This window comes from Drosophila serrata, unplaced genomic scaffold, assembly GCF_035046125.1.
Source record: "Drosophila serrata isolate PLE 108 unplaced genomic scaffold, ASM3504612v1 contig_293, whole genome shotgun sequence".
Lineage (NCBI taxonomy): Eukaryota > Metazoa > Arthropoda > Insecta > Diptera > Drosophilidae > Drosophila > Drosophila serrata.
Genome location: NW_028257191.1, coordinates 1155994 through 1180326, shown reverse-complemented (window position 1 = coordinate 1180326; position 24333 = coordinate 1155994). Strand labels below are relative to the sequence as shown.

The following is a 24333-nucleotide window of genomic DNA, read 5'->3' as shown; positions in this document are numbered from 1 at the left end:
CGAACTCGAAAAAGCCGGACGTACTCTGAGTTCTTGCTTAGTGGTACAATATAATTTAAGAATGGCAGTCATTGCTATTTACTTTATAAACAAATAAAAAAAAAGTAAATAAAATAATGTCCATAAATAAATATATATAAATGCCAGTTTTTCTGGCAGGCTCCAGTGTAATGCCGTCAAAATTACGAACATACCCTTTTTAGCTGAATTATGCAACCGGGCACAAGGCCCCCGGCGCCACGGGACTTACAACTCAAAATAAAATTATATACATATATAAAAGTCCCATCTACAAATATACTACTTGTTAAAATAATAAATACATTTATATTTTGGTTTCTTGACAAGAAGAAAATTTGTCTCAAGTCCCGTAAAAATTATTTAATTTGCTCCAATAAAGTTTACTTCTCATTTGGAAATACATTGCGGGCTTTTCAAAAATTCTAGTTGCAACATGGCACATGCGAGGAGCTCCGCTACCACAAGGTACCCATGGGCGACGGAAATCCCGGGGGTACACCGGTGTGTTTGTAAAATTTGTGTTTGGCCCAATGGTGTCCAGAGGGTTTTCAGTCTCGGGTATCCTTTTTGGAATTCACCATCTCATTGATATCAATATCGTTGAAATAGTAAAATTTTTAAATTTTGGTTGCTACACAATGTTATCTTTTCGAGACAACAATTTGATTGTGTGCAAACAACTGACATTCCTGGATTAAAAAACATTTTTAATGTCCAGAAGTATTTCAGTGTAGGCATTTGTGCAAAAAAATTTTGAAACTTAATATATTGGAATATTTATTTTAAAATACAATTTTACAGTTTATGGAAACTGAGCTTTCTTCCTCGATGTTCTTAATCAGGTCATCGAATTCCTCTTGTGTCACCCAAAAGATTTCATTTTTTTATGGAGCTGGAGGTGGTATATTCCTGCTTCTTGATTTTCACAAGTAAACATGAAAACCTATAGTTACGAAAAGTTTGCGCAATTAATGTTCAATTCATTATATTTAATTGGAGCATCCAAATACTCTTCTAGGAGGTGCTTCAAAAGGATCCGTCGTTATTGAATCCCTCGAAGTAATTCATTGCTTCCTTTGCCTCCAGTAAGTCCACGGCAAAGGCTTCGAAAAGATTTTCCGCTGTGAACAGAGGTTGAGCTGGAGCTGCTCCTGAAGCTTTGTTTTTTCTATACCCTTCAACATTTTCAAAAAACTGTTGTACAGATACATTCTTTAGCCGGCTGACGTTATGCAAACGCAAAATTCGTATGCCAGATATGTATATATACTCCTATTCATTTCATATCTATTTCTGTATACAAAGGAACACTCCTTTTCATTATATATATATGTTTTTGTTAAATTGTTATATTAATTACATTGATTTATTACAGCCTAAGTTGCTTTGCATATTAGACAAGTATTGAATATAGATGTAGATGTGTAATTTTGGGAAACACATTGACCACAAATTGTTCGTCCACATGTGTTACATGAAAGACAAGAATCGAATGAATGCCACAATGCAAGCAAATATCAGCAAGGTCAAATTCCTTTCTAAACAAAAATGCTGCCTGCAAATTTGTCATGGAGGTATTCAGCATGTAGCATTTTGCAAACTGCAATATAAAAATGCCACAATTATACTTGTCTTTTTAAGTATCGTGTTTTATAGGGACGAAAGTATAACCTATTTTGCTTATACGGTCTAACATATCTTTGTAATATATTATACATTTTTCGGCCATTGTTGTTTGACCGAAAGGATCTAAATACATAAACTCTTGTTAATTAATATCTACAAAGCATATACTAAAATGATTTTGGTAACAGTGAGGAATAATTAAATGACCAGCTGATTCATCATAAGCTTTTTTAATTTTAGTCTCATTCTGAAAACCATAATCATTAAGTTGACACGGAAGGTTAATGAATGTAGCGTCATTTAACTTTCTTGGTTTTGCCTTAATAACCGTACCATGAATCAAAGGGGAACGAGAAATTGGAAAAATCATTCATTTTACGAATGAATCTTCCTAGTCTCAGCCCCTGCTTATTTTTTATCACACTGTGTTTCAGTGTCTTAAATAGAGACTCTTCAGGACCATTACTGGGTCTTTTATTGCTAAAATCAATAAAAATTCCCATTACATTGGTCCAAAATGGCGTATAAACAATATATTTTCCTAAAATAATTTCTGACATTTTAGGATGATAGAATGATAAACTTATCTCTAATACTTGAGACTTCATTATTTCTAATCGTTTATAAAATTCACTTTCACCAGCAATGGTTTTAATTGTGTAGTCAATATTCTTTCGAATTGGCTTGCCATTTGTCTCATGCTCTCTCTAATCAAAAGCCATCGAGGTACTACCTAATAAGTATGAATTAGCCTCACGTACCTTGTTGTTTATAACTGGAGATAAAAGAAAAGTTACTATATTAAAGAACCATTTTTCTAATTCACTAACAGTAACTATATTATAAGCCAGGCCTAGGGCATTTCTTAAGAAATCTCTTAATGACAACCCATCAGTTTTGTCAATGTCTGAACACATTATTTTTGCATAGTGGCTCGTGCAAAACTGAACGCATACTGTCGGGAATGTCTCTCTTTTTTGGTACACAAAATTAAAACACAAGCTATTGTGTGCTATGATATCCAAGTCATTAAATTCCTTCAGAACCGCTTGGATGATCGCAAAGCTGACATCTGTTATTGAATTTATTTTGTCGAGAAAACCTATTAAGCTCGCATAGAAAAAGGCCAATATCATTGGCGGAATGGTTCGACAAAATAGAATTGGGCACGGGATACACGATGTGTTGCTCTGGAATATATGCCACTAAGTTGAGAAAAATTCTTTTCCCTACAAATTTCATTGGCTGCACAACAGATCCTGTTGCATCTATATGCAACGTATTCTTTTTGATGCGGCTGAGGAACAGACTAATGTGGTCTTTGCTCCATAAGTACAGCTCAAACCTAGTTGATAGGTGCTGAATATAATGTCAAAAATTGTTGCATTTCATGTCAAATGCATCTTTAAAGCGATCTTTTTTAAAGTCCTCTTTTGCATTTTCTCCTGAAATGAGGTTTCTATAATATGATAAATTATCATTTATCATTTGGTCATTACCAACTAATGCCCTATTTTTACTGCCTTTATTTAATAGTTTATTCCTGTATTTAAAAGCAGTGCTGCCCTTTATTTCTTGCTTGGCAAGATACCGATTTATGGCCCTACACTAAGTTGTTTTCTTTAATTTTATGGAATGTGTCAAGTTAAACTTATTCGAAAAAACTTGAACTGATCCACTGTAAGACCCTTTGAACATGTAAAAATTACAAGAAGGATCTGAGCAATACGCATAGGCCACAAATGATGTTTGATTAAGTCTTATCGACTTAAAATTTATGGAGCATGCATTATTTATTGAGTAAAAATTCTCCCTCAGGCATGTCCCTCGACATGCCTTGCGAAGACATTTTAATCTCGCTTCAATAAGGCTTTCTTCTATCGGGTTGGGTGGGGAAATTGAAACTATACTACTTGAAAGATTTTCTAGAGCTTCAAAGTGGCCTTTTAAAATAGTAAAAACGGGATCAGCACTTGCTTCTATTTCATCTTTTTGCGATGAAGCTGGGGATGGTACTTTTATATTAGAATCTTTAACTTTAACTTTGAAATACAAGTTTGCTCCATTTATGAGTCGTACTCTTGCTTTCAAACCAACCGCCATTGACTTCAGATATTTGTTTATATATTGTGAAAAAAGCATTAAAATCGCTATTTGATAAATTCCCTGATATGCCTATAGCCCCAGTCTCAATAGACTGTCTTAAAGCATCTGTGAAAAAATGTATTTTGGCCCTGAAAATGAAATAATAAAGTTTTATATATATATTTTTTTTAATAAATAAAGTTTTGTATTAAAACAAAATTAAAAACAACAAAAACATTTAGATCTCGCAAAGGAAAGCTAAACCAATATTAACATACAATTCATCCCCCCTTACCCTACAACTAACGCTAGAAATCAACTTAAGGTCAAAACACCAGGGATAGACCGTATCAGCTACCAAATTATAAACAGCGCTATTTTCATGAAATGAAAATCCAAATTCTAGAATAATAAAAAGGGCTATATCTAAAATTTGATGAAAATCTGTTGAAAACAAAGATATGAATTGCATTATAATGCGCGTGTAGTTTTAGTTGGTCGGCGCTTTGGACTTCGTCATGGCTTAAACGGCATCCACATGCGCTGAACTCGATTGCCAACGATGGCCCAGAGTGCACTGCCACGTTTCATGTTTCGTGTTGGCCATTTGTTTGTGTCGAACGTCCAATCACCCACCGCTTAGTGTCAATCAATGATTGAAGTTCGACTTGGCCTCGTGCCTCTGATGGAAGTTGAAGCTTACATTTCAGCCCAGTGGTATACGTGGATACGTGGATACGGACGAGGGAAGTAACTGAACGCCAAATCGGAAGGAACGGATGTTGCGGATTTACTTCTAGCTAGTATTAATTTGGAGCTGGAATGAGGGCTTTACCTAATGTCTACCGACTAACCATCAGTTAAATTTAGGTATATCTATTATGCATTTAGGCTCTAAGTTTTGCTGAACTTCAACTAATTTAACTAAAGGCTCATTCATTGCGAATACTTTGTAGCTAGAATAGGTTTCGCGCCACAAGGGCGGTTAATTTCGAGCAGCAGTGTGGGAGCACGAGCTTTCGCTCTCGCTGCTCCCGGCCTTCGCTCGCTCCCTCTCGTCTTGCAGCCGAAGGCGACTCCACCGGTCCCAGCAGCCCTTGAGCGGGGTTTTAGATTTAATCGTAAATGAAGTGCCTAATAAAACGAACCAAATTGAAGCCAACTACTCTTTTTATTGTGGAGAAAACATAAAAGTGGAACAACACCAACAACTTCACTGAATCAACCCTACCAACGAACAAGGAGGAATTGTTGGCTGATGACGGCTAAGGGTTCTTTGGGACACCATCCGCCCACTCCATTTCATGGTCCTTCGAGCCTGATCTATCCTGATCGCACCAGTGCCCCATCGCGGATTTTTTTCCAAAGATAAGTACGACTCGCCTTCCATTCGTCCGTGGTCGCCATATTCTTTTTCCAACGGCGTTTTTTCTTTCCATCCGATTCAAAAAAAGTGAAAAGTGCCAAATAAATAAATGTATATATATATATGCATATACATTCAAGTGCATACCTACATACATATGCTCAGCCACAGTGAATTTTCTTCATTTCTAAGTGCTTAAGCGCTTGCCAATATCGGCTCCCTACTTCGTCTCACTGTGATCCGCTGTTCCAAGCATATGTATATATATGTACATATATATATATTATTTAATCCAGAGGCCTATTCACACACAAAAATACCACTGTCCGTCATTAAACTGCACTTAATTTTTTTAATATACAATACGAAAATATATATATACACACACACACACACACACATGCACAAGAAATAACCCTATTTTTTAATATACAATACGGAAAATTATACACACACACACACATACACTCAAAAATATAACCTCTTTTTATATATAATACAAAAAAAAAAAATAATAATAATAAAGAAATATTTATACACAAAAACACATTTGCACAAACATTATTAAAAAATAATAATAATAAGTCTACATACATAAATACACATATATTGGGCAAGCTTCGCGCTATTCTGCGCAGAGCATCGATCTCCAATTACATACATACATATATACACACGCCCGCATAAGGGCATATCAAGTGATTATTTGTCATTTCTTTTTTTCGTCTCCTCTTTGTGCCTAGAGCGTGTACAAACCCTGCACTTATACAGTCCACAGCCGAACAGTGCCGACGAGACAAAATCCGCCACCTAAAAGTTTTAAAGAAATAAATTTCGTGAACTGATTTAAAAAAAAAAAAAAAAAAAAATTATCCAAATTTATTTTATTTTCCATAATTGCTGCATAACGAGCTACACACACGTTAGCTATTTTATAGCTGGGTATTTTCCAGTTTGGCGATTTTTTTTAATTTAATTTATTTTTTTTTTATTTTTCTTCTTTCGTTTATTTATTTATTTTTATTTTTTTCTGTCTCGATTCGTGCTCACATCCCTTCTGCGATCATCCGTCGTATTCCGGAAGTTAAAATCGAGGCTGTCGGCTGGAAGCGATGGTCAAGTACCGCTCAATAGGCCTATAGCTAATTTCATTAGCTTGGCGAGAAAAGTTCTTTTTTTAATTGTGTTGCGGTCTTTGTCCCTAGTTGGGGTGGTTGCGCTATTGTAGCCGATTCCCACCTTTTTTGTTTTATTTTAGACAAGTGTCTGCTACTATTTTTTTATTTATTTAAAAAAAATAAGAGAGCAATCCTTCTCTCATTTGGCTAAAGGGATATTTTTTCGAGTTATCTGCCTTAGCTAACATTGGTAGCCGCATTTCAGCTATTTTTTTAGTTTATTTGTTTTCTTTTCTGAATTGAGATTTAGACTGGGTGGCTCGTCCTAGTCCAGGCCTTGTCACAGTGTTTTTTTTTCTTCGTATTCTGGTTGAGCAGTGCGCCAGTCAGGCGGTCTCGGTTTCGTCAGGCCCTAATTGAGCATGCCCATAGAGGAAAAGTCGAAACCGACATCTGCGCCAGGAAAGGAGTCCAAAGCCGACCCATCCACTCCAGTACCGCCTCGCGCTAGGCCAACACCCAAGTCAGTCAGTCCGAAAGGAAGAACCGTATTGTCGGGATCTCCAGGAAGGGAGCTTCCGTCGCCAAGTTCAAAGACCACTCCCCGGATTGTAATTTCCCGTCCATTGGCGAAAGCATCCAGCGAATCGTCGCTGGCAGTTAAGCCTGAGATCCCCTCCACTTAAGGGAGTGAATTCCTAAGGACGACACGCGCAGTCAGCAAAAAGATGGCATCCTCCGACCAGCCAACGGCAGCAACCGATCGCGATCGCGTAAGCCTCTTTGAGGCAAAGATAAACACTCCTGGTCAAGCGACACCGTCCTCGCATACACTACAAGTACGCCTTCAACAGGTGCGAGCCTTATGGGAAAAAGTCGAGAAGGAATATGAGACCTGCTCCGACTTAATTGCACTAGAAGGATCCCTCAGCACATTGCCGATGCTGCAATCAAAATATTATTGCTACTCGGTATATGAGGCATGTGCAGCACAAATTGGTGAGACCCTAGAAAGGGTGACGCCTCCTACCGTTCCAGCTCCCTCTCAACACCAACTTTCGTCCGGTTGTCGTCTACCTCCGTGTGATACGGAAGTTTTCGACGGGGACTACCTCCGATGGCCCACTTTCAGGAACCTGTTCACGGCAGTTTATGTTAATAACCCCAGGCTGACCCCGGTCGAGAAGCTGTTTCATCTTCTCACGAAGACTAGTGGCGAAGCAAAGACCATTGTCGCAAAATCCCCGCTGACAAATGACGGCTTCGCTTCAGCGTGGGAAGCTCTTCAAGACCGGTTCCAGAACAAGCGACTCCTAGTCAACAGCCAACTCAACTCAAATGGAACCAGCTTAAATGATATTCTTCATGCTGGCCCAGTCCTGCAATCCGATTTAACTATCCAGATTTTGAAGTGGCGGTACTTTCAATACGTATTTAGTGCAGACATCACAAAAATGTACCGTCAAATCTGGGTCGATCCGAAGCATACGCCCTTTCAAAGGATTCTGTTCCGAAATAAGGAAGGGGATATCCGAGACTTCGAGTTGCAAACGGTGACCTTCGGGGTCAACTGCGCGCCCTTCCTCGCCATTCGAGTGCTAAAAAAGCTGGCAGAGGATGTCCAAGGGCTATTTCCAAAAGCCAGTCGGATTCTTAATCAAAACATGTACGTCGATGACGTCTTGGCAGGAGCAAACTCCCTAAATGAAGTCCAAATCTCAATAGAAGAGTTGCAAGAGGCTCTTAACTCCGCGGTATTCGTTGGAAGGCAAGGTCCGACGAATTTTAGTTCGTCCCTCCAGAAATAGCACTGGAAACCTCCTACACCAAGCGCGAGGTGTTATCCCAAATCGCGAGGTTGTTTGATCCGGCCGGATGGCTCGCTCCGTTCATAGTGCGCTCCAAGATTTTCATGCAAGAAATTTGGCTGCAAGATCTGGGCTGGGACGATACGCTTTCTAGCGAAATGAGTCAGAGATGGCGATCGTTCCTCCTGGAGTATTCCGACCTCAGCCAGATCCGGGTTCAGAGATGGGTCCGGTACCAGCCCGATATAAAGGTTGAGTACCATGGCTTCTGCGATGCGTCCCAAAAGGCTTTTGGAGCGGCTATTTACGTGCGCGTCGAATTTGGGCACGAAACCTTCGCACACCTCCTTACGGCCAAGACACGAGTCGCTCCAGTAAAGACCGTGTTCCTTCCCAGGCTAGAGCTTTGCGGTGCCGTTCTGTTGACCGACATGGTGGCAACGATTCTTCCACATATGCCGACTGCCAGCTCCGACGTACGCTGCTGGACCGATTCCACGATCGTGCTGGCCTGGTTATGAAAGCCTGCTTGCAACTGGACCACGTTTGTGGCCAACAGAGTTGCCAAGATAACCCAGGCAATACCAGTCGACTGCTGGGCACACGTTCGATCCGAACAGAACTCCGCCGATTTAGCTAGTCGAGGCGTGTCCCTACACAAGCTAGCGGACAGTCAACTGTGGTGGCATGGACCTGAGTGGCTGCAAGGGCCACAAGAGCTTTGGCCAGTGCAGAGCGATGTGCATCCGAACACAGAGCTAGAGCAGCGGGCGGTCAGGGTGCATTTTAGTAAGGCCCCCTCTGACGAGTTTCTGGAACGCTTCTCGAAGCTGGACAAAGCGTTGCGAGTCCTGGCGTATGTTCTACGATTCTTCAAGCGCTGCCGCAAGGGCTCAATTTCGCCCACTTCACGACTCACGAGTGAAGAAATTCGAGAGGCAGAACGAGCGCTGATCTCCATTGCGCAGCGTAGAGCATACGGCCAAGAGTACAAGTGTTTGCGAGAGAAATGGCCCCTTCCAGTGGCATCTCAAATCTTGAACTTATATCCGTTAATTGACTAACTCGGTCTTCTAAGGGCATGTGGGCGCGTCACGGCGTCAAAAGCTCTGCAGTACGATGAGCGACATCCGATCCTTCTGCCCTACGACTGTAGGCTGGCCCGCCTTCTCATTCAGTTGACTCACCAGATTACGCTCTACGGCGGCAGTCAATTGATTGTGCGCCTGATCCGGTCAAAGTATTGGATTCCGAAGATCAAGAATCTTGTCAAGGCTGTGGTGAATCCGTGTAAAGTGTGCACAATATATAAGAAAAGACTTCAAACACAGCTGATGGGCGACCTTCCGAGAGACCGAGTCTCCTTCTCCAGGCCCTTTACCTACACGGGCATTGATTATGCTGGCCCTTTCGAAATCAAAAATTATACTGGGAGAGCATGTCTCGTTACCAAAGGATACGTGTGTGTATTCGTGTGTTTCTCTACTAAGGCTATCCATTTGGAACCCGCATCCGATCTTACAACCGAGAAGTTCCTACCAGGCTTTGCTCGTTTCGTAGCTAGGCGCGGTTGTCCTCAGCGGGTCCACTCGGACAATGGCAAAACCTTTGTGTTGGCAGCAGCTGTGTTATCAAAGGACTTCCTACAGCTCGTCCAAGAGTCCGTAAATGCAGCATACAGTGCTCAAGGAGGACCATATACCACCAGGGGCTCCACACATGGGGGGTCTGTGGGAAGCCGGGGTGAAAAGTTTCAAAGCCCTTTTCTACAAATCCTATTTGCAGCAGCTGCAGGAACCTCCAATCATATAGAACTAGGAGACCTAGAAGAAAATTTAGAATTTCAAAATGTAGAAGTAGAAGACATTTTAAATGTTGAGGAAGGAATAGATGCAGAAATGGCAGATGTTGGCAAAGAAAATTATTTAAATGCCGAATTAAAAGAATGGTATTTAAGACATAAGCCTACAAGAAATTGTGCGACAGATTTAATAAATATTCTTAATCGTCACAATTTAAAAATAAAGCCATTTTATAGATTTAATTGCAGTAATAAACCTGATATTATGCAAATAAATGGGGGCTGTTATTTGCATATCGGTTTAAGCAAACAGTTAGAAAACATTGCAGCTTTAGAAGATTTACCGGAATACATAAGTATTGATGTCAATAATGACGGACTTCCGTTATTTAATAGTTCTCGTGCCCAATTGTGGCCAATTTTAATTCGAATTAATAACATTCGAAATTTTCCTGTTCTGCCAATAGGTGTTTTCATGGGGTATAACAAACCTTTTGATAGTGATGAATTTTTAAGTAAATTTATCACCGAGTTGTACGATATGATCCAGAATGGGAACACTATATTAAATAAAAAAGCTTAGGTCAATTATTTGCGATGCTCCTGCAAGAGCTTACGTGACAGGCACTCCTGGTCACACATCCAGCCATGGATGTACTAAGTGCTTGCAGGTTGCAACAAAAATTAATTCAGTTTTAACGTATAGCACAAAGTGTGAGGATACAATTTCCGACGAAGATTTTCGTACCAGAAAGCATCCTAGCCATCACACTTTGAAATATTTAAATGTACAGTTAGTCCGCTTTTGAAAAACTTGGAGTTTCAATGGTAACACAAGTTCCTCTTGATTGCATGCATCTGGTCGAACTAGGTGTAATGCGAAAATTTGTATATAGATTGTATAATAACAAAGTTGCAGAAAAATGGATCAACATTGAAAAGGGAACTGTTTCAAAAACATTGACTTCAATAAGTAGGTATATTCCAAAAGAGATTGCACGCAAGCCGAGAACCTTGTTGGAGCTCCCAAACTGGAAAACCACAGAATTCAGACAGTTTTTATTGTATACTGGGATTGTAGCTCTTAAGGATACAATATAAAAAAGATCATTTTTATGCATTTTTGCTTTTGCATTGTGCATATACATTGCTCTGCTCTGAAAAACAAGGCCCTCAAAATATTAACGTTTCTCAGAAAATGTTAAATGTTTTAGTTGAAAATTTCCCTTTGATTTTTGGCGAGAACAGTGTTTCATACAATGTTCACGGCTTGCTTTATTTAAGCGATACAATCGAAGTAGTCGGAGATCCGATTAATGATTCGTCTTACGCCTTTGAAAATTATTTGCAGACCCTAAAGCGTTTTGTCCGAAAACCCACACAAATTCTAGAACTAATATACAGGAAAATTTGCGAAGAGAAATTAGTGAAAAAAGAAGAGCAACACATTAAAATAGAAGGGAGAATTTTGAAATTAAAAGGTTGTCAGCTTAGCGGGAAAAGTCCCGATAATTTTTGTTTTGTTCAGGATATAGTTCCTATTAAAATAGATTCCTTAGTTGAAGAGGAGGGAGAAATTTTTATTATAGGAAAAAGATTCTCTGAGCTCTTTAGTTTTTATGATGAGCCAATAAGCTCCTTTGATGTGGGTATATAAGAGGGTATTTTAGAAGATGATTCCGCTTTAGAAAGGTTTTCTGTAACTGATTTTTGTAGCAAAGCCATTGGAATTCCTCATAAAAATAAGATAGTTTTAATACCCTTGCTGCATTATTATTAGGCTTTTATTTCAATGGGAGGTGTTTAGTCCGTAGGCGTCTTATAGGACGAATCGGGCTTATATGAGCGAAATCGTTCTATATATCTTTAAAATATTCACCTACCCGGTTCAGAAACCGAAAAAAACCTTACCTAGGTATTATTTATTATTTATTATTTATTATTTATTATTTATTATTTATTATTTATTATTTATTATTTATTATTTATTATTTATTATTTATTATTTATTATTTATTATTTATTATTTATTATTTATTATTTATTATTTATTATTTAATATTTATTATTTATTATTTATTATTTATTATTTATTATTTATTATTTATTATTTATTATTTATTATTTATTATTTATTATTTATTATTTATTATTTATTATTTATTATTTATTATTTATTATTTATTATTTATTATTTATTATTTATTATTTATTATTTATTATTTATTATTTATTATTTATTATTTATTATTTATTATTTATTATTTCTTATTTCTTATTTCTTATTTCTTATTTCTTATTTCTTATTTCTTATTTCTTATTTCTTATTTCTTATTTCTTATTTCTTATTTCTTATTTCTTATTTCTTATTTCTTATTTCTTATTTCTTATTTCTTATTTCTTATTTCTTATTTCTTATTTCTTATTTCTTATTTCTTATTTCTTATTTCTTATTTCTTATTTCTTATTTCTTATTTCTTATTTCTTATTTCTTATTTCTTATTTCTTATTTCTTATTTATTAAGCTTTATTATGAGTGCTCCAGCTAAGAATTTCTCAATGGATCATGTTATGAGCCGTAAGTATTCACAGGCTGGCAAATCAGCATGTTCTATGTATATGTCTCTGATATTTTAGTAAATAATGATTTTGTTTGTTTCTACAGAGAACGATGCCTTTTGGGAAAAAATTGATAGTAAGTATTTTATAAAGTTTATTTAAAATTTTTTAATAATTATTACATATGACAACATTTTAATCATTTAGGTCTACAGAAAAATGTGAAGGAGATGCGGGAGGATGTGGAGCTTATAAAAACTTCCCTTGCAGCGATGACGGATGCCATCGGTTCCCTAACGGCCTATGTGAAGGTCGTTTTCACGGAAAAGGCGCAGGACAACAGTTCTCTGGAGGTCTCCTTTCCTTTAAAAACGGAAGAAGACCTCCAGAAAATGGATTCCTTAATGAATGAGGAATCATTGCCGAAACTTGTAAGTATTTCTTAACATTTAACCTTTTGTATATATTTTTTTTTCTTTTTAGACTAAGACGATGGTAGACATATTGAGGAAGGGAAAAGTAAACAAAACAATAAAAGATATCCTAGGCGAAGCAATTTACCTAGAATACAATATAGATGGTGCGAAGAGTAAAAAAAGCCTTCGAGACCATAAGAAGTTTTACTCTGCACTCTTAGGTAATTATGTATTTTTTTTTTATATTTTGATTTCGATTAATTTTCCATATTTTCCTTTTTCAGATGCAATTAGTCAAGTAGATGCAACGGAGCCACTTGCCAAACTCTTGACTAAGAGCCTTCGTTGCGCCAAATATTTGGAGGCGCAGAATAAAAAAAGAAAATGAAACGAAGACGTCTTGGAATGTGGTCCAAGCGATGTCCAGTATCTTAATATTTAAGTGTTTGTGTTCATTATAATTATTATTAATATTGTATTATTATTATTTGTAACTTATTTTGTATTATTATTATTTTAAGATCTATTTTTAATTTCATTATTTAAATTATTTTATGCATCATATTAATTTAAAAAGTAATTTAATTTAATTTAATTTTAAGAATATTTGAAAAAAGTGAATAAATTGAAATATAAAATCACTTAATTATGTTTTGTAATTGATTTATTGCTCATGAAAAATCGATAATTTGTTGATGAAACATCGATGTTTTGTTGATGAAACATCGATGAATTGGTGATGAAACATCGATGAATTGGTGATGAAACATCGATGAATTGATGATGATTCATCGATGTTTCATCGATGTGTCATCAACAAAACATCGATGAATTGATGATGAATTGTTGATGAAACATCGATGAATTGATGATGATTCATTGATTTTTCATCGGTGTGTCATCAACAATACATCGATGAATTGATGATGAATCATCGATTTGTTGTTGATGACTTTCTATTGATGACAGCCTAGGACATGCCCATGTTAAATTCATCAACAGTTTGTATGGGCTGTCATCGATGAATCATCAACAGCACTCCCTTCGCTGTTGATGAAACGTTGATGAATTACTGATGACAGGTACTGCAGGGTAAAAGTGATTTGCGTGTCACTTTTTGTTTTGTTTTGATTTTCCAAGATTCTTTGATTTGTTTTGATTATGCCTATGTCAATATCTATGTATGTATGTATGTATGCATATTTGGGCGCGCTTTTGTTTTAGCGCACTTTTTTGTTGTTGCTTCTGCAAGTGATTTTCTTCTTGCTTTTTTGTTTTGTTTTGATTTCTATTTGTTCTAGAGCTCATAATTGCTTTAGCTTTTGCTACCGCGCTTTTCATCTTCAGTGGTCGACTAAATTAGATCTCGGGCGTATTTGCGAAAGTTTAAAATTCGTGTGTGGATAATTGGTGAAGTAATATTAATTAAGAACAATGCTTAAAGCAAAGTTATGTGATGGCAGGAAAAGTGGGTTGAAGTGCGCTATAGATTCATGCATGCGAAGCTATAGAGACAGCACAGAACATTTCCCCGTCCGCCTTTTTAAGTTCACCAAAAATGAAGTTATGCGTCGCCAGTGGATCTCAAAATGTAAATTGCAAAGCGGCACCAATGTTAATGTTAATGTGATTTGCCATTTTCATTTTGAGTCAAAATACATTGGCCAAAAATATTTAAAACCGGCAGCTCCATTTGTGAAATTAATAATAATAATATTGTATACTGCGCGAATTGTTTAAAGAAAGAGCAAAATGAATTATATTATAGAAATAAATATTGAAAAGTAACAGAAGATTTAAAAAAAGAGAAGCAAAAGTCTAAAGTTTATAGCAAAAAGATAAGGCAGCTAAAAATGTTATTGCGAAGCGAAAGACCCATGAAGCTAAAATATTTAAGAGATAGAAAAAGTAAGGGCAATATAAATAAAACCATTGATAGGATTGGTTTATCTGGAAGTACAAGTACTGTTTGAAAGATGCTGATAAAGAACTAAAAAACCTGGAATGAAGACGAAAGACTTATTGCGCAAACTATAAATTTTTATTCCGCCAAGGCCTATAGTTTTATGAGAGATGACCTTAAATTAAATCTGCCGTCAAAATCGTCGCTAGTGAGATGGGCTCCGGTTCGACACATGGTTCCGGGATTTAATGAACATTTTTTAAATATATTAAAATCACTTATTTTAAAAATGGACAGTAGGAGTAGAAATGCCGTACTAATTTTTGACGAAATTTCAATTAGAAAAGGTCTGCAATATAACTCCCTTCGAGATGAAGTAGAAGGCTTCGTTGATGATGGCAACGAAAAAAGTAACACATTGTGCAAGCCGATATGCGTTTTCATGGTGAGAGGATTGTATGACAACTGGAAATGTGTCTTGAGTTATGTCGCAACTACCAATGGCCTTAAAGCTCGTAAATTACAAGATTCAATAGCAGAAAATATTAATGTGGCCAAGAGCTTAGGCCTCAGTATAAGAGCGGTGGTATGTGACCAAGGATCTAACAACCGAGGAGCGTTCACAAAATTCGGGGTGAAGGAAGAAGAGCCTTTTAAATCTGTTGACATTCAGAAAAATTTACACAATATATGATATCCCCCACTTGTTTAAATCGCTTCGCAATATTTTGATGAAAAAATTGTATAATGACTCCAGATGGCGAAGTTTTATCGAATGTTATTGTTAAATTGTTTGAAATTGACACAAACAACTCGTCAACTCGGTTATGCCCAAAGCTATCCCGGAAACATTTAGACCCAAACTCCTTCGAATAAAATGAAGGTTAAATATGCTACGCAGGTATTTAGCCAAACAGTCGCTTCTGCCTTAAAGAAACTTATTGAAAATGGCGCATTTAATGACTGCGAAGAACAAGCACTTGCACAGTAAAATTTAATAGGCTCTTCGATTGCTTGAACCGTAATAATATATACAGTAAAAATCCTTTCAAAGCCGCCATGCAGAAGAATAGTGACACAGAAAAATACATTATTGAAATGAAACACTATTTAAAGAAATGTAAATACCCCAACAAAGTTTATTGCATAGACGGATTAATTCTTTCCATAAATTCAGTTTTAATGCTTGCGCAAGATGTCTGGAGTGAAGGCAATGTATATTTTCTGATATTGTCCCGCCTTAATCAGGATGCTCTGGAGCACTTATTTTATTTAATAAGAAGTAGAGGCGGTACAAACAACAATCCAATGCTATTTGAGTTCAATGCCATAATTTCAAAGATGTTGTCAATGAAGGTTATCTCTTCTACATGAACCACTGGAAACTGCGAGCCAGATGATGATGAAATGATCATTAATGCAGTTGAAAACGTAAATGAGGAACAGGCCGCCGATCTAAATGACCAAGAACAGGTGTATTATAAAGATATAGATATTCGTTTGTTATGGACAATATCGAAACCGCCACCCTTGCCATGAGCGTAGCAAGTGAAAACGCATTAAGATATTTTACAGGATTTGTGCTATTTAAATCACAGCAGAAATTTAATTGCGATACCTGCAAGATGCTCACAAAAGATGAATTAGTAAATTTTGAGCAATCCGAACTATTTTTATTTAACAAAAATTACAAAAATACAAACAATAATTTGAAACTAAAAGCCCCACAGGACGATTTTTTGAACTTATTAAGCGGCATTATAATGTATTTCACACATTTTTTGAAGAATTTCCTCATTCTAGGAATATAAAAGACACATTAAAAATTAAATGTATTGCACAGGCAGAAACCGAAGAAAAATACTCAATGGTATTCGAAGGATAATGATTGTTATGAGCACAGAAAGCACATTTTAAATTATTTATTGCTCGTCCTGCTTCGGAAAAATAGTGTATGGCTCTCAGAAAAATTATGTGGGGGATCTTAAGTCGACTCTTTTGATGGCCCCATTGTTATTACAATGGCCTCTTCGTGGTGTTCCCTGGGTTACACCTATATGTACATATGTACGCAATGTATTTTATAATCGGCTGCAAATTCGAGCGGCGAAGTAATTTAAATAATATATGTATCGAAATTATTATTACAAAATCAAAAACAATTCAATATATTGAAAATTAACAACAGAAACGAGAACACAGCGCAAATAAACGCACCCCTGCTCATCGTTCCACGGTCGATCTGCCACTGAAAAGTGAATTCTTTTTCTGCTTGGTTTCGAACGAATGCTTCGAACTCGAAAAAGCCGGACGTACTCTGAGTTCTTGCTTAGTGGTACAATATAATTTAAGAATGGCAGTCATTGCTATTTACTTTATAAACAAATAAAAAAAAAGTAAATAAAATAATGTCCATAAATAAATATATATAAATGCCAGTTTTTCTGGCAGGCTCCAGTGTAATGCCATCAAAATTACGAACATACCCTATTTAGCTGAATTATGCAACCGGGCACAAGGCCCCCGGCGCCACTGGGCTTACAACTCAAAATAAAATTATATACATATATAAAAGTCCCATCTACAAATATACTACTTGTTAAAATAATAAATACATTTATATTTTGGTTTCTTGACAAGAAGAAAATTTGTCTCAAGTCCCGTAAAAATTATTTCATTTGCTCCAATAAAGTTTACTTCTCATTTGGAAATACATTGCGGGCTTTTCAAAAATTCGAGCTGCAACATGCCACATACGAGGAGCTCCGCTACCACAAGGTACCCATGGGCGACGGAATTCCCGGGGGTACACCGGTATGCTTGTAAAAATTGTGTTTGGCCCTCCGGTGTCCAGAGGCTTTTTAGTCTCGGGTTTCCTTTTTGGAATTCACCATCTCATTGATATCAATATCGTTGAAATAGTAAAATTTTTTTATTTTGGTTGCTACACAATGTTATCTTTTCGAGACACCAATTTGATTGTGTGCAAACAACTGACATTCCTGGATTAAAAAACATTTTTAATGTCCAGAAGTATTTCAGTGTAGGCATTTGTGCAAAAAAATTTTGAAACTTAATATATTGGAATATTTATTTTAAAATACAATTTTACAGTTTATGGAAACTGAGCTTTCTTCCTCGATGTTCTTAATCAGGTCATCGAATTCCTCTTGTGTCACCCAAAAGATTTCATTTTTTTATGGAGCTAGAGGTGGTATATTCCTGCTTCTTGATTTTCACAAGTAAACATGAAAACCTATAGTTACGAAAAGTTTGCGCAATAAATGTTCAATTCATTATATTTAATTGGAGCATCCAAATACTTTTCTAGGAGGTGCTTCAAAAGGATCCGTCGTTATTGAATCCCTCGAAGTAATTCATTGCTTCCTTTGCCTCCAGTAAGTTCACGGCAAAGGCTTGGAAAAGATTTTCCGCTGTGAACAGAGGTTGAGCTGGAGCTGCTCCTGAAGCTTTGTTTTTTCTATACCCTTCAACATTTTCAAAAAACTGTTGTACAGATACATTCTTTCGCCGGCTGACGTTATGCAAACGCAAAATTCGTATGCCAGATATGTATATATACTCCTATTCATTTCATATCTATTTCTGTATACAAAGGAACACTCCTTTTCATTATATATATATGTTTTTGTTAAATTGTTATATTAATTACATTGATTTATTACAGCCTAAGTTGCTTTGCATATTAGACAAGTATTGAATATAGATGTAGATGTGTAATTTTGGGAAACACATTGACCACAAATTGTTCGTCCACATGTGTTACATGAAAGACAAGAATCGAATGAATGCCACAATGCAAGCAAATATCAGCAAGGTCAAATTCCTTTCTAAACAAAAATGCTGCCTGCAAATTTGTCATGGAGGTATTCAGCATGTAGCATTTTGCAAACTGCAATATAAAAATGCCACAATTATACTTGTCTTTTTAAGTATCGTGTTTTATAGGGACGCAAGTATAACTCATTTTGCTTATACGGTCTAACATATCTTTGTAATATATTATACATTTTTCGGCCATTGTTGTTTGACCGAAAGGATCTAAATACATAAACTCTTGTTAATTAATATCTACAAAGCATATACTAAAATGATTTTGGTAACAGTGAGGAATAATTAAATGACCAGCTGATTCATCATAAGCTTTTTTAATTTTAGTCTCATTCTGAAAACCATAATCATTAAGTTGACACGGAAGGTTAATGAATGTAGCGTCATTTAACTTTCTTGGTTTTGCCTTAATAACCGTACCATGAATCAAAGGGGAACGAGAAATTGGAAAAATCATTCATTTTACGAATGAATCTTCCTAGTCTCAGCCCCTGCTTATTTTTATCACAGTGTGCTTCAGTGTCTTAAATAGACTCTTCAGGACATTACTGGGTCTTATATTGCTAAAATCAATAAAAATTCCCATTACATTGGTCCAAAATGGCGTATAAACAATATATTTTCCTAAAATAATTTCTGACATTTTAGGATGATAGAATGGGTTTTCTTCGCCCATTTTGGATTCCTCTAAACTTATCTCTAATACTTGAGACTTCATTATTTCGAATCGTTTATAAAATTCACTTTTACCAGCAATGGTTTTAAGTGTGTAGTCAATATTCTTTTGAATTGGCTTGGCATTTGTTTCATGCTCTCTCAAATCAAAAGCCATCGAGGTACTACCTAATAAGTATGAATTAGCCTCACGTACCTTGTGGTTTATAACTGGAGATAAAAGAATAGTTACTTTATTAAAGAACCATTTTTCTAATTCACTAACAGTTCCTATATTATAAGCCAGACCCAGGGCATTTCTTAAGAAATCTCTTAATGCAACATTTGACAACCCATCAGTTTTGTCAATGTCTGAACACATTATTTTTGCAAAGTGGCTCGTGCAAAACTGAACGCATACTGTCGGGAATGTCTCTCTTTTTTGGTACACAAAATTAAAACACAAGCTGTTGTATGGTATGATATCCAAGTCATTAAATTCCTTTAGAACCGCTTGGATGATCACAAAGCTGACATCTGTTATTGAATTTATTTTGTCGAGAAAACCTATTAAGCTCGCATAGAAAAAGGCCAATATCATAGGCGGAATGGTTCGACAAAATAGAATTGGGCACGGGATACACGATGTGTTGCTCTGGAATATGTGCCACTAATAAGTTGAGAAAAATTCTTTTCCCTACAAATTTCATTGGCTGCACAACATTGGCTATACAACGTATCCTTTTTGATGCGGCTGAGGAACAGACTTATGTGGTTTTTGTTCCATAAGTACGGCTCAAACCTAGTTGATAGGTGCTGAATATAATGTCCAAAATTTTTGCATTTCATTTATTATCATATCATTCATAAATTATCATTTATCATTTGGTCATTACCAACTAATGCCCAATTTGCACTGGCTTTATTTAATAGTTTATTCCTGTATTTAAAAGCAGTGCTGCCCTTTATTTCTTGCTTGGCAAGAAACCGATTTATGGCCCTACACTGAGTTGTTTTCATTGATTTTATGGAATGTGTCAAGTTTAACTTATTCGAAAAAACTTGAACTGATCCACTGTAAGACCCTTTGAACATGTAAAAATTACAAGAAGGATCTGAGCAATACGCATAGGCCACAAACGATGTTTGATTAAGTCTTATCGACTTAAAATTTTATTATTATTAAACATTTATTGAGTAAAAATTCTCCCTCAGGCATGTCCCTCGACATGCCTTGCGAAGACATTTTAATCTCGCTTCAATAAGGCTTTCTTCTATCGGGTTGGGTGGGGAAATTGAAACTATACTACTTGAAAGATTTTCTAGAGCTTCAGTGTGGCCTTTTAAAATAGTAAAAACGGGATCAGCACTTGCTTCTATTTCATATTTTTGCGATGAAGCTGGGGATGGTACTTTTATATTAGAATCTTTAAGGGCGCGTTTATAACTTTGAAATACAAGTTTGCTTCATTTATGAGTCGTACTCTTGCTTTCAAACCAACCGCCATTGACTTCAGATATTTGTTTATATATTGTGAAAATAGCATTAAAATCGCTATTTGATAAATTCCCTGATATGCCTATAGCCCCAGTCTCAATAGACTGTCTTAAAGCATCTGTTAAAAAATTAATTTTGGCCCTGAAAATTAAATAATACAGTTTTATTATATTATTTTTTTTAAATAAATAAAGTTTTGTATTAAAACAAAATTAAAAAACAACAAAAACATTCAGATCTCATAAAGGAAAGCTAAACCAATATTTAACACACAACTCATCCCCCCTTACCCTACAACTAACGCTAGAAATCAACTTAAGGTCAAAACACCAGGGATAGACCGTATCAGCTACCAAATTATAAACAGCGCTATTTTCATGAAATGAAAATCCAAATTCTAGAATAATAAAAAGGGCTATATCTAAAATTTGATGAAAATCTGTTGAAAACAAAGATATGAATTGCATTATAATGCGCGTGTAGTTTTAGTTGGTCGGCGCTTTGGACTTCGTCATGGCTTAAACGGCATCCACATGCGCTGAACTCGATTGCCAACGATGGCCCAGAGTGCACTGCCACGTTTCATTTTTTGTGTTGGCCATTTGTTTATGTCGAACGTCCAATCACCCACCGCTTAATGTCAATCAATGATTGAAGTTCGACTTGGCCTCGTGCCACTGATGGAAGTTGAAGCTTACATTTCAGCCCAGTGGTAAAAATAATCTTCCCCGAGACCCGTCCGCCACAGAATTTAACGCGGATACGGACGAGGGGAGTAACTGAACGCCAAATCGGAAGGAACGGATGTTGCGGATTTACCTCTAGCTAGTAATAATTTGGAGCTGAAATGAGGCCTTTACCTAATGTCTACCGACTAACAAACAGTTGAATTTAAGTATATTATGCATTTAGGCTCTAAGTTTTTCTGAACTTCAGCTAATTTAACTAAAGGCTCATTCATTGCGAATACTTTGTAGCTAGAATAGTTTTACTATCATGAACAAAAGCACTTATTTATAAACATTTTTTGACATTTGATATGCAAGATTTATGTAAAACAAAGCACCAAACAATATCCGATGTATTTAATGGGGGGACATTTTATTTTTATTTCTTTTTTCCTCTAGCCCCTCTTCCTCCTCCGGCTGCTGATGTTGTTGCTGCTGCTGCTCCTGATCGGCCGGCATCTGCTGCGACGGAGACTGCTGCTGTGGAACAGTCTGCTGTTCTGGCAAAGGGCGGAGCACGGCGTTTCTCATCTGGTGGATAGCTCTGAGCGATCATAAAGGCATATGATAACCTTTGTTGCCTGTTAAGGCCACCGCGTCCGGGGAGTCCTCCGCCGCCAGCCGCGAGCTCACTTCAGGATTCCAGTAAATTTGATTTACCGGAATTTAGTTTCCGATATATTCATCGATATGGTGGGGGAAGCAGCCCTATCGATATATCGAAATATTTTGTATATATTTTATATGCAATATATAATATATACATTACCAAAATGCTTGGAATTCTTAAATGGTCAATAGGAATATTTTTTGGCGGGCTATTCATCGGTAGGGAGTGGGAGGCGGCCCTATCGAAATGAATAAGTCGCAAAAAGAAAACGCTAGTTTCTCAAAATCTGACGGTTAGAGCGAATTAAGATTTAATTCGAAATTAGAGAATATTTTTCCCTATTGTTTGAGGTACCGTGCAAGTTTGCACGCGTTCATTTAAGGGAGTAAGATTTTACAGTCCGTCGTAAAATATACTAAAACAATTTAAAAGGAACGAAATAGGTAATTTTCCCAGATTTTGATGAAAATCCTACCAATTTCGTTTCTTAATATTTTATTCAACAAATTCCTATATTGATGGATTTTAGTATTTTTCTTAACATGGTTCCATGGTCTGGTTCAGCGAGTGGTTCTCTGCTGGTTCCACTTTCATAGTTCGCGCCTTAGATATCAGCCCAACTTCACCACTCACTCTTATTTGATTTTCTCGAAATCTAAAAGTTAAAAACAACTGAAATTTTCACCAAATATTCGTTAATCTTCCCCTAGTAAGCCTATATACCGTGCATATGTGAACGCGTTCGTAAATCGAAGTTATAAGTCTTACAACTTTTGAATGAACATTAATATTAATTAATTAATAATAAATATTTATTAATTTATAAAAATTAAAAAATAGAAATTAACTTCAATTTAAAAGCTTTTCATTCGAGTTCATTGTATTCTTTTTTTTAGCTATTAAGGGAATAAAGAAATTTAAAAATGATTGGAAATAGGCAAATGCGTAGGTTAGTTAAGAAAGAGCAGGATAAATTGAACGAAAGAATAGGACTTGCAGCAGCTGCAGGAACCTCCAATCATATAGAACTAGGAGACGTAGAAGAAAATTTAGAATTTCAAATTGTAGAAGTCGAAGACATTTTAAATGTTGAGGAAGGAATAGATGCAGAAATGACAAATGTTGGCAAAGAAAATGATTTAAATGCCGAATTAAAAGAATGGTATTTAAAACATAAGCCTACAAGAAATTGTGCTACAGATTTAATAAATATTCTTAATCGTCACAATTTAAAAATAAAGCCATTTTATAGATTTAATTGCAGTAATAAACCTTATTTGCATATCGGTTTAAGCAAACAGTTAGAAAAAATTGCAGCTTTAGAAGATATACCAGAATACCTAAGTATTGATGTCAATATTGACGGACTTCCGTTATTTAATAGTTCCCGTGCCCAATTGTGGCCAACTTTAATTCGAATTAATAACATTTGAAATTTTCCTGTTCTGCCAATAGGTGTTTTCATGGGGTATAACAAACCTCTTGATAGTGATGATTTTTTAAGTAAATTTATCACCGAGTTGTCCGATATGATCCAGAATGGGAACACTATATTAAATAACAAAGTATTTCTTAAGCTTAGGGCAATTATTTGCGATGCTTCTGCAAGAGCTTACGTGACAGGCACTCCTGGTAACACATCCAGCCATGGATGTACAAAGTGCTTGCAGGTTGCAACAAAAATTAATTCAGTTTTAACGTTTAGCACAAAGTGTGAGGATACAATTTCCGACGAAGATTTTCGTACCAGAAAGCATCCTAGCCATCACACTTTGAAATATTTAAATGTACAGTCCGCTTTTGAAAAACTTGGAGTTTCAATGGTAACACAAGTTCCTCTTGATTGCATGCATCTGGTCGAACTATGTGTAATGCGAAAATTTTTACTTAGACTGTATAATAACAAAGTTGCAGAAAAATGGATCAACATTGAAAAGGGAACTGTTTCAAAAACATTGACTTCAATAAGTAGGTATATTCCAAAAGAGATTGCACGCAAGCCGAGAACCTTGTTGGAGCTCCCAAACTGGAAAACCACAGAATTCAGACAGTTTTTATTGTATACTGGGATTGTAGCTCTTAAGGATACAATATAAAAAAGATCATTTTTATGCATTTTTGCTTTTGCATTGTGCATATACATTGCTCTGCTCTGAAAAACAAGGCCCTCAAAATATTAACGTTTTTCAGAAAATGTTAAATGTTTTAGTTGAAAATTTCCCTTTGATTTTTGGCGAGAACAGTGTTTCATACAATGTTCACGGCTTGCTTTATTTAAGCGATACAAT

The 24333-nt window shown here is 36.1% G+C and overlaps 1 protein-coding gene across 1 annotated transcript; it reads left to right on the top strand.

Moving 5' to 3' along the window:
• The first annotated feature begins 6944 nt into the window (after positions 1–6944).
• Positions 6945–13102, top strand: LOC147643096 (uncharacterized). Its single transcript, XM_086836882.1, is given in 4 exon segments — positions 6945–7989; positions 8025–9767; positions 12592–12815; positions 13085–13102. Coding segments are annotated over 4 exon segments (3030 nt in total).
• The last annotated feature ends 11231 nt before the right edge of the window (positions 13103–24333 follow it).